This window comes from Dendrobates tinctorius, unplaced genomic scaffold (assembly GCF_039654945.1).
Source record: "Dendrobates tinctorius isolate UK_male_01 unplaced genomic scaffold, ASM3965494v1 ptg000058l, whole genome shotgun sequence".
In the NCBI taxonomy this organism is placed as follows: domain Eukaryota; kingdom Metazoa; phylum Chordata; class Amphibia; order Anura; family Dendrobatidae; genus Dendrobates; species Dendrobates tinctorius.
In genome coordinates this window covers 24,800,966-24,813,199 of record NW_027361726.1, presented here as the reverse complement: position 1 = coordinate 24,813,199, position 12,234 = coordinate 24,800,966, and the positions used below count along the sequence as shown (strand labels likewise).

The 12,234-nt window shown below is 42.9% G+C and overlaps 1 protein-coding gene across 4 annotated transcripts in view; it reads right to left on the bottom strand.

The window, feature by feature from the left end:
- KCNK10 (potassium two pore domain channel subfamily K member 10) overlaps positions 1 to 12,234 on the bottom strand; it is a 68,436-nt gene that overhangs the window by 44,894 nt on the left and 11,308 nt on the right. For all 4 annotated transcript variants that reach the window (XR_012232703.1, XM_073578225.1, XM_073578224.1 and 1 more), the window contains exon 2: positions 4,978 to 5,336. Coding sequence is in view for 3 of the 4 variants with exons in the window: in XM_073578225.1 (XP_073434326.1) it covers positions 4,978 to 5,336 (359 nt within the window). In the remaining variant the exon portion in view is untranslated. The remainder of the gene's footprint in view (positions 1 to 4,977; positions 5,337 to 12,234) is intronic.

Sequence of the window (12,234 nt, the reverse complement as noted above, 5' to 3'; positions counted from 1 at the left end):
TCCGGCAAAAGTCCGAGCGGTACTGGATTGGAATCATCCTGAGGATTTTAAGGTGTTACAAAGGTTTTTGGGTTCACCAACTACTATCGTAAGTTCATCAAAAACTTTTCGGTTGTGGCCTAACCTCTGACGAAGAAGTCCGTCCCCTTCCTGGTCATATCCAAGTGGTCCAGTCCAGCCAGGGAGGCATTTGATACCTTGAAGGAATATTTTGCATCTGCGCCAATTCTCATACAGCCTGACTTCACTCAGTCTTTTATTGTAAAAGTTGACACATCTGAAGTGGGTGCTGTATTGTCACAGAGTACGTCTCCTGGTAAATGGCATTCATGTGCAGAGTGTTTTTGTTTGTTTTTTTAGATAAGTGTCATCTCTAGAGAGCAATTCTGACATTGGTAACAGGGAAATCTTGGCAATCAAGTGGGCCTTTGAAAAGTGGCATCATTTTCTGGAGGGAGCAGTTTATCCAGTTATGGTAATCATGGATCATAAGAATTTCGTATATCTAGAGTCTACGAAACGTCTAACACCTCGACAGGCAAGATGGGCATTGTTCTTCACCAGGTTTAACTTTTTTGTTACATATTGGCCGAGGAACAAGAACATTAAGGCAGATGCCTTATCTTGTTGTTTTCCTGGGGGTGGAGATAATTGTGAACTGGGTCCTATACTACAAAAAGGGGAGGTTAATGTGTCTATATGCTCCGATCTTGAGAAAGGTTGTTGAGGCTCAGGGGGAGGCCCGTGCTGGCTGCCCGTTAGGGAAACTGTTTGTGCAGATGAATCTCTTAATGAACATCATGATTCTGTCTTGGCCACCACAGATCATTTTACCTGGCATTTTTGGTGGTCATGGGTACATCAGGATGTCCATTAGTATGTAGCCGCTTGCAGTGTCTGTGCACGTTCTAAAACTCCTCATACTCGTCTGTCTGAGTCTTTCCAACCATTGGCGATTCCCAATAGACCTTGGACTCATTTATCGTTTGATTTTATCACTGATCTACCCGTGTTGGCAGGTAATACTGTAATTTTGGGGGTGGACAGATTCAGCAAAATGTCACATTTTATTGCGCTACCTGCTTTACCAAACGCCAAGACCTTGGTGCAAATTTTCATCAGAGAGATTGTAAAATTACATGGGATCCCAACCAATATTGTTTCTGAACAGGGGGTGCAATTTATTTCCAAATTTTGGAGGGTATTTTGCACTTGTTTGGGGAACCATCTGTCATTCTCTTCAGCATTTCACCCCCAGTCTAATAGGCAAACTGAACGGGTTAACCAGAATCTTGAGATTTATCTTGGGTGTTTTGTGTCTGAGAGTCAGAAGGATTGTGTTACCTACTTACTTCTAGCAGAATTTGCGGTAAAAAGTCGTTGTCATGAGTCTACTGTTAAGTCCCCGTTTTTTGGGCATACGGGTTTCATCCTCCGTTTAGCTCATTTAATAGGGATCGTTCTTCTGGAATACCTGAAGAAGAATTTTCATCATCAATTACGTCTGTGTGGCAAGGGCTCTTGATAATTTGAGGACAATGATCCAACTATAAGAGTGTGGCTGATCGGAGATGTTTGGTGCGTCCGGATCTGTGTGTTGGTGACTTGGTGCGGTTGTCCTCTAGGAACATTTAAGTTGAAGGTTCCCTCTTGGAAACTGGGTCCCAGGTTCATCAATCCTTCTAAGATTGTGACTGTAGTCAATCCTGTGGCATTACACCTTGCTTTGCTGCCCAGCTTTAGGATTCATAATGTGTTTCATCGATCTCTACTCAAAAAATGCATTGCGTCCTTTGTACCATCATCGCTACTGCCATCTCCAGTCATGGTGAATGGAAATTTGGAATTTCAAATTGCCAGGATCATTGATTCTCACTTAGTTCGTCGGTCGCTTCAGTATCTGGTACACTGGAAGGGATACTGTCCTGAAGTGAAGATGTGTGTACCATCATCTGACGTCCATACGACCAGGCTGATCCACTCTATTTACATGGCAAACCCTGATAAGCCATGTTGTGAGGTTCCAGTGGTCCCTTGTAGTAGTGGGAGTACTGTCACAGGTTTACTACGACAGAGAGGAGCCAGAAGACCGCAGTGTGTGATTTTTCCTACTACTGCACTGATTAGATACAGCTCACCTTCTTATTAAATAGTATAAATATTTTTTGGTATTACAGTGGTTAATCTGCTCAGTTTAGAGATCCTAAAAGCTTTCCTGTATTAAGGCTCTCAACTGTGCACTGTTAGCCACTCCCATTTCTTATATATTCTGGGTCCTGGCTGGCACTCATTGTCAGAGGTGATAGCTCATGCTGCATGGCTGGAGGTTGTTGTTGGTTGTTATTGAAGAAGGCGTTTGGTAGATTTATCTGTGACTGTTGCTAGGTTTTGGGTGTGATAATTCCCTTTCTTCTCCTACTTTGGTTTTACCCCATCCTTCACTCCCCAGTGTATTCCTTTTTATACGTGTGAGTATATTTGTATGTCTGGTATTTTTCATTTTCCCTGATCGTATTACCTTGTTAGTCTGGTTGGTGTATTACGGTACACTACTAGTCCCCTCTTCCCTGGGTGGGGAAAGGGTACCGACTGAGGCCAGATGCAGGAGCTAAGGCAAGGTCCATAATCGGACGTAATCCAGGGAATAATGTAAGCTAGGACGCACCCTAGCATAGTGACGGAGAAGGCGCGCCTGGTCCCGGGACACCCGACAACAGTAGTGGCAGCCCCTTTTATAAATAACGGAGTACACTTTTAGCTTTGCTTTATATAAACCCAGAGAACGGCTTTAATAACTGGTGCCGGTTTACCCCTGCTATTGGGTCTGCATAGTAAGCGGTGGGCAGGATGCGTGGCGGTGAGGGCAGGGGATTCCACACTCCTGAGTGACACAAAACATTTACAGTTTACAGCTGCGCAATACATTTCTTGCTATTAGTGATGGTTTATGGGACTCCTTGTCTGAGTGACGCGAAGTGCGGTATACATATATCTATTTCATGCAGACGTCCGAGCTCAGCCGCTAATCACCAGTAAATCAACTCACAGATCAATTACACGACCAGAAAAAAAAGGGTTTCCGGCAGATTCGGAGAACGCTGTTTAATAACTGCATAGACACAATGAACCACGGGTAACATCACAGAGGGAGGTGAAACCCAAATGGATGAAAACATGAAATCGTGTTATTAAGTAACTAATACTGAGTCAGTGACATGGAAAACAAAGCGGTGTCCTGAGGATCATCCGTCTTCCCATCCACTAATTATACTCAGTGATCTAAATATATAAGGGTATAATGTGCATATGGTCCACAACCTCAAACTTGTGCCACGGTGCAAGAATTACTATAGAGGAACCTATTATTATTATTATTATTATTATTATTATAATACAGAAATCAAGTGTATGTATTTTATGTTATTTCTACTGATCATGAGTTACATTCTCTATTATACTCCAGAGCTGCACTCACTATTCTGCTGGTGTAATCACTGTGTGCATACATTACATTACTGATCTTGAGTTACATCCTGTATTATACTCCAGAGCTGCACTCACTATTCTGCTCGCGCAGTTACTGTGTACATACATTACATTACATCCTGAGTTACATCCTGTATTGTACGCCAGAGCTGCACTCACTATTCTGCTGGTAGGGTCACTGTGTACATACATTACTGATCCTGTACTGATACTGAGTTATATCCTGTATTATACCCCAGAGCTGCACTCACTATTCTGCTAGTGCAGTCACTGTGTACATACATTACATTACTGATCCTGTACCGATTCTGAGATACCTCCTGTATTATACTCCAGGGCTGCACTCAATACTCTGCTGGTGCAGTCACTGTGTACATACAGTACATTACTAATCCTGAATTACATCCTGTATTATACTCCAGAGCTGCACTCACTATTCTGCTGGTGCAGTCACTGTGTACATACATTACTGATCCTGTACTGATCCTGAGTTAAATCCTGTATCATACCCCAGAGCTGCACTCACTATTCTGCTGGTGCAGTCACTGTGTACATACATTACATTACTGATCCTGTATTGATCATGAGTTACCTTGTGTATTATACCCCAGAGCTGCACTCATTATTCTGCTGGTGCAGTCACTGTGTACATACATTACATTACTGATCCTGAGTTACATCATGTATTATACTCCAGAGCTGCACTCACTATTCTGCTGGTGAAGCCTACAGTAAAGGAGACATAATGTAATTTATGTACAGACTCACTTTTTTTTCTAGGCTGTGCTTCTACAATACAAGGTGACAGTTAGTTTCCTCTACATTAGATGAAAGATATTCATTGTAAAAAAAACAAAACAAAACACGCATAATAGAATCCAGAGCAGCATTCACAAGTATACAGGGCTCCTATGACAAAGGGCTATACTGAATAGTGCTCCATAGAACCTATAGCCGCGGCATGATTGGCCTGTGTTGTGTATTCTGATGGCCAAATCTTAAATCTTTGACACAAAATATTCTGTTCTTCTGACTTTCTAGCCATAAAATAGATGAGAGTGAAGTGGAAGTTAAATGCCTCACTGGTGCAATTTATCATCCATTGACTATGCTATTAAACAGGGATCCATCAACAGCACCAGATCTGTATTACAGAAACTAATACCCAGCCTGCCGCTCACTGAGCATGGAGTCCTGGCGGGGTGGATACAAAGTGTAAGATCTGTATACATCCCTATAATGGTTCTGCATAAAACAAGATCATATACTGTAAAAGTTCATCATGTCTGACTCCTAGTAACATAGTTGTTGATGGACAAGGAGGAAGAGAGGAGGGAGAGGCAGCTGCAGCATCGCTCTGTCAGGCTGTGAGAGGTGAAGAAGGAGCAGACGTGGGAACGTCTGATCAGGTCTGATACCATTCACCCTCCCTATTGTAGCTTCTTTTAACAATTGTGAACATGTTAATAATTGCACAGTTTAGATTGGTACCTTTATCAGCGCGTCCAGCTCCTGCGGAGTGACACATGAATGCGCCTGCAGGAAATCCAGCTTCTCTTGGGCTATCGTGCTCTTTTGGCTGCTTTCGAAAGGCTGTTCAAGAGCCCGGAAGACGAGGCCGCCACTGACCAAATAAACCACCACTACCACGAAGATCGCCAAGACTGTCTTCCACTTCATGACAGAGTGTAGACCTCTGGAGGTGTTGTCCATCGTGGTCACCATAGTCGTCCGGGAACATACCGACATCCTAGGGGTGGGCGTGGGACTAGTGTGATGCCCGTTTGGCTTTGGATCAGATGGGGGCACAGGTAGAGGCGCAGGTGTGGGCACGGTTGATGGCACCGCCACTGCAAGAAAAGAACAACAATGATTGGCGACTGTTCCAGAAGTTTGATACCTTTAATCGGGATGTGGACTCCTGATGCGGATCCTACTCTATTATAGAAAACAAGGACCCACATCAAGATTCCCCAGGTTCTCGTGACCCCGTCACATCCCCAGAGGCATAACCTGAAAAATCATGTACCCTACTGTCTCCAGACGGTTCTGCTGGTTGGTATGAAAATGATGTTCACAAGTAACCATCTACCCATCTACTCGTATTTAGTGTACAGGTGATTATTTAGAAGCTGAAATCCGCCAGTATTAAAGAGCCTTTACCCTAACCCCAGTAATGGCTTGTATCAGGGAGTAATAGATTGTATTTACTTTCACCGTAAATAAGCATCAGAAAGTGTACTGTCCTTTTAAGATGTCATGGCATCGACTGAAAAGATACAAAAACCTATGCAGCAGATGAGGCTGCCGATCCCTACAGACAAGCTCATCGCTCCCACATCCAGGACATGATGTTCTCGTCTCTTCCTGCTCATTACTGATCTTCATGAAATGTTTATCAGTCACAGGCGTGATGTACACAACCGTCCGGTGAGATGATCATAGAGCAGGCGCTATTCCCACCTGACAGTGTCCAAAGAGTAGCTATATAATGGAGATATACACTCACTGGCCACTTTATTAGGTACACCTGTCCAACTGTGTGTTAAGACTTAATTTCTAATCAGCCAATCACATGGCGGCAACTCAGTGCATTTAGGCATGTAGACATGGTCAAGACAATCTCCTGCAGTTCAAACCGAGCATCAGTATGGGGAAGAAAGGTGATTTGAGTGCCTTTGAACGTGGCATGATTGTTGGTGCCAGAAGGGCTGGTCTGAGAATTTCAGAAACTGCTGATCTACTGGGATTTTCACGCACAACCATCTCTAGGGTTTACAGAGAATGGTCCGAAAAAGAAAAAAAATCCAGTGAGCGGCAGTTCTGTGGCCGGAAATGCCATGTTGATGCCAGAGGTCAGAGGAGAATGGGCAGACTGGTTCGAGCTGATAGAAAGGTAACAGTGACTCAAATTGCCACCCGTTACAACCAAGGTAGGCAGAAGAGCATCTCTGAACGCACAGTGCGTCGAACTTTGAGGCAGATGGGCTACAGCAGCAGAAGACCACACTGGGTACCACTCCTCTCAGCTAAGAACAGGAAACTGAGGCTAAAATTTGCACAAGCTCATCGAAATTGGACAGTAGAAGATTGGAAAAACGTTGCCTGGTCTGATGAGTCTCGATTTCTGCTGCGACATTCGGATGGTAGGGTCAGAATTTGGCGTAAACAACATGAAAGCATGGATCCATCCTGCCTTGTATCAACGGTTCAGGCTGGTGGTGGTGGTGTCATGGTGTGGGGAATTTTTTCTGGGCACTCTTTGGGCCCCTTGGTACCAATTGAGCATCGTTGCAACGCCACAGCCTACCTGAGTATTGTTGCTGACCATGTCCATCCCTTTATGACCACAATGTACCCAACATCTGATGGCTACTTTCAGCAGGATAATGCGCCATGTCATAAAGCTCGAATCATCTCAGATTGGTTTCTTGAACATGACAATGAGTTTACTGTACTCAAATGGCCTCCTCAGTCACCAGATCTCAATCCAATAGAGCATCTTTGGGATGTGGTGGAACGGGAGATTCGCATCAGGGATGTGCAGCCGACAAATCTGCGCCAACTGTGTGATGCCATCATGTCAATATGGTCCAAAATCTCTGAGGAATGCTTCCAGCACCTTGTTGAATCTCTGCCACGAAGAATTGAGGCAGTTCTGAAGGCAAAAGGGGGTCCAACCCCTTACTAGCATGGTGTACCTAATAAAGTGGCCAGTGAGTGTATATGTACGGTACCTGCTCTACTAAGGTCAGTAATGTGATCATTAATAATATACGGTAATCTATTATTCGGCCCACAGATTCCTGATCTCACTTCAACCCATCTGTCCGGGATCACACGTACAAGACAGAAGGATCCACACAAGCCTCATACACAGGAGTTCTGGGGTCAGGTCTCCAAGATGTTTGGCACAACCTCCTACCGAGATCCTCCAGAACCTTTCCTTTATCAATGTTTCCAGGTACACTTGCATACTAGGGGCAGTCACACTAAATTTTGAGATACATTGTTTTTCTTCATTTATTTAAAAATGTAAGCCCTTCTGTTTTTGGAATCATTCTTACTTTGCTTCATTTTCAATACCGTGCTTAAATCATTAAGATCTCACCTCTGTATAGCACTCACGCTCATTAACATCTCTAATTGAAGAAGAAACCTTGCGGACAAGTCAGTGTTTTTCCCTTTTTAATGATCTCCCTCCTCTAAAGAAGAACTTGTACGGTAAAGAAGACAACTGACACATTGTAACAGATAGGATTCCTTTCTTCACAAGTAGCGCCCTCCGGTCCTAAGAGCACTCTGCCAATCATAATGTCCCCAGCGAGCTGTCCACCGCTATATGCCCATCCTGCTCTGATAGTCTCTACCGCCCATAATCTGCCTTTGGAGACTTTCCTAGAAAACAAACTGTAATTCCACCATGAATAAAAGCCCAAAACAGAAGTCCTTACCTGCACACAGTGGCCCCCGCCTCGTAGTTAAAGAGATGGGTAGCAAATGTGCGAGGGTTATTCTGCAGGACTGGATCTGTATTAATGTACATTCACTTGCCCTAATACATGTCAACATGAAGCCTCTGAGCTCCGGGACTTGTCTACATCACAGAACCAAACCTCACAGCCCCAGGGATCCTGGTAGTGTTACCAGATGATGATCTGCAGGGAGCAAGACCGTGATCTCACTGCTGGATACACAACAAACACAACCGCACGATACCAGACCGCGTCATAACGCAGCTCCAGTACAAAACACTTGTATAGAGTGCAATATAGTTATATTCTTGTACATATGAGCAATATTATAGTAGTTATATTATTTTACATAGGGGGAAGTATTATAGTAGTTATATTCTTGTACATAGGAGCAGTATTATAGTAGTTATATTCTTGTACATAGGGGCAGTATTACAGTAGTTATAGTCTTGTACATAGGAGCAGTATTATAGTAGTTATATTCTTGTACATAGGGGCAGTATTATAGTAGTTATATTCTTGTACATAGGGGCAGCATTATAGTAGTTATATTTTTGTACATAGGAGCAGTATTATAGTAGTTATATTCTTGTACATAGGAGCAGTATTATAGTAGTTATATTCTTGTACATAGGGGCAGTATTATAGTAGTTATATTCTTGTACATAGGGGCAGTATTATAGTAGTTATATTTTTGTACATAGGAACAGTATTATAGTAGTTATATTCTTGTACATAGGGGCAGTATTATAGTAGTTATATTCTTGTACATAGGGGCAGCATTATAGTAGTTATATTTTTGTACATAGGAGCAGTATTATAGTAGTTTTATTCTTGTACATAGGAGCAGTATTATAGTAGTTATATTCTTGTACATAGGGGCAGTATTATAGTAGTTATATTCTTGTACATAGGGGCAGTATTATAGTAGTTATATTCTTGTACTTAGGAGCAGTATTATAGTAGTTATATTCTTGTACATAGGAGCAGTATTATAGTAGTTATAGTCTTGTACATAGGAGCAGTATTATAGTATTTTCTTGTACATAGGAGCAGTATTATAGTAGCTATAGTCTTGTACATAGGGGCAGTATTATAGTAGTCATATTCTTGTACATAGGGGCAGTATTATAGTAGTTATATTCTTGTACATAGGGGCAGTATTATATTAGTTATATTCTTGTACATGGGGCAGTATTATAGTAGTTATATTCTTGTATATAGAAGCTGTATTATAGTAGTTATATTCTTGTACATAGGAGCAGTATTATAGTAGTTATATTCTTGTACATAGGGGGCAGTATTATAGTAGTTATATTCTTGTACATAGGAGCAGTATTATAGTAGTTATATTCTTGTACATAGGGGGGCAGTATTATAGTAGTTATATTCTTGTATATAGAGGGCAGTATTATAGTAGTTATATTCTTGTACATAGGAGCAGTATTATAGTAGTTATATTCTTGTATATAGGGGCAGTATTATAGTGGTTATATCTTCTCTAGGACATGACTAATATGTTGCAGTCTATCTCCTGTAATGCAGTTTCGGCCTCACCATAAGGATAGTATTAATGTTTTGTAAATGCTGCAGTTTTTTCCATATGGCTTTTAACTTCCATCATTAATTATGAATAATTCTGGATTGGAAAATGCCCAGAACAAGCAAGAAAATTCTAGATAACTCAGCTTAATTCACTCACAGAAACTCATTGCTGGTAAAATCAATAATAAATTTATAAACCTCAACTGTAAATTCAGTTTGTGCAGCAGCTTTTAAAAACCTCACACATCGGCCGCGCTACGGGAAAGTGAACTTCACAAAACCCAAACTGTCCAAGAACGTTTCCCCTGAATGTTAATATCTGACGAATAACTGCCATATGAGGGTCCAGGGCAAATTGCTGCATTATCCAGCTCTCCATTTGGCCCTTGGTTTCGAGGACTGATGACCAAGGATGACAGGGACTGATAACTTCCTTCTCTAGATTTACATCCACTCTGTCCCTCCAGTCATTTCTAGAAATTAGCAACTTTTGAGCATCTACCCTGGGGTCAGCAAGAGACATCATATTTCCAGGCATATGGTAGATCTCCCCTCTGTCAGATATTGGGGTCAATAACTGAACTATAGATCTCTCCAATCACATTGCTGAGAACAACAATCAAACTATAAAAGTCATAATTAAAACCAGAAAGAATCCAAAATATAAGAGTCATTATTGAGTTTTGTTAGTTACATTCCTCAACATTGAAATTGCAATAAGTGATGGAAACGTGGAGACGTCTCTGATTTGCAAATGATGGAAAAATGAAAAGAACAATTTCATGACATCTGGTTTTATCCATTTCTGAATCTGATCCCTGTACAGAAATCCCGACACCCCCAGCCTTGGCCGCCATCACTGAGGTTATAAATGGTCTTCTGAGAAATGTTCTGCCGCTGATTGTTGAAAGCATTCAGATCCGCTGCCGGCAGCTCCTGTGTAATCACCGACCAATGGCGTCCCCGATTTTGCTGGATGGGGACAATTCCGGAGATGCTGCAGCCATGGTGTTATTCTGGGGTTTGTCATGCAGAAAAACAGTTATTTAAAGAAATGGCTGCACCGCCACCACCAAATAAATGTAACACCGAGCTCTTAGTGCACCTGGAATGAAAATGAGGGGTCTGTCTACTGTACATAACATACCAAAATCCTGGACATAGGACCAGTGTGATATTCCTTGGTGAAGCCTTTTCATGGTGTTTCCCACGTGGTCTCCAGATCAGTCTCCGGCCATCATTGCATCCAAAACAAAATCGGGAAAGACCTCCAGTTTCCCTCTGGAAACCATGTTGGCAATGCCATGAAGAGGCCTTCACGAGGGAACATGACACTGGTCCTACTCCCTGGATTATTGTTTGGAGTGGCTGGCATAATGTACGTTGCACTAACAACTCGGCAAAAAGTGGAAAAAATGGCAGCTTCATGTCCAAATCAACGTATCCGAGGACAGTTTGTTTTTTTCACACTGCAATTCCACATATTACTTGCAGTACTGTGAGCGCCTGCATGGCCTAATCCTACTCCCATGGATGCAGCGTCGCCAGACTTGTCTCCATTGGGGACATCCTTGATCGGTGATTACACAGGAGCTGCCGGCAGCGTCTCTGGACTTGTCTCCTTCAGGGATAACATTGGTCGGTGATTACACAGGAGCTGCCTTCATTGGATCTTGATGATTTGCACAATCAGCAGCAGAACCTTCCTCAGATGACCATTAATAACCTCAGTGATGGCAACAGTGGCTGGAGGTGCCAGAATTTCTTCATTCTGGAGCCACGAGCAGAAATCCAGAGGGACTGGAAAGTTTTTCATTATTTGCAGATCAGTAACGTCTCCATCCTGTGACTTCGATCTTTCACCACTTCTTCAATGTAGAGGGTATATACTATATGGTGCTTTATATAGAGATCTGCAGACCGTCGCTCCACTCCCCCTCACAGACCTATAGTGATGTTCTGCAGATGATTACACCACCTCTTCCTGGCAGACGCCTGTTGTTTCTTCTGTGCAGGTTTTGTTTTGGTTTCTCTTGAGATCACACATTACAAGTATTCGTGACCATATAAGTTCTTCTGATGTCATCCGTATCCCCCGCCCCCATACTCACAGTGGCACCCGAATAGTGGCATCCTATAGCGGTCCGTGAATAAGGATCCAGTCTATGGGCGCGTCCTCTGCTCCATAGTGATTCACAGGAGTTGTAATCCGCACTCGGGCATCAGCTCCAGGATGTGATTTGCTTCTGGGCAGCGACAGCTTTTGCTGGGTATGAATTTAGCCATGGTTAATTAATGCATTTGGGCTACTAAAATAGCAAGACCAGCCCAGGGATGAATATTTTATCAGGACATGGAGTACAATGGCTCCGGAGAACACAAACACTTACAATGAGCCTCTAACAACCCGTGGCCTTTGACGCTCACTGCCCTGCACCAGGGAAGCGTCTCTGACCGATCCCAACCATGGAACCACCAGGATGGCATCTCTACGGTCACTCGTGCCACCGGTGATTCGACCTGGGCGAGGGAGCGGAGTAACAACTCTGCTCTATGTAACTCTGTGGGATCTCAATGTATTCTGCTCAGACCCCATTAATCAGCATTTGAGGGAACTTAATGCAAAGTTCTGAACACTCCCATTGTACGCCGTGCTCCTCTAGTCAGACCTGTGCTAGTCCGGTGTCTTCCTCTGGAATGACCTGCGTTTCCTGCCATGAATATGGAG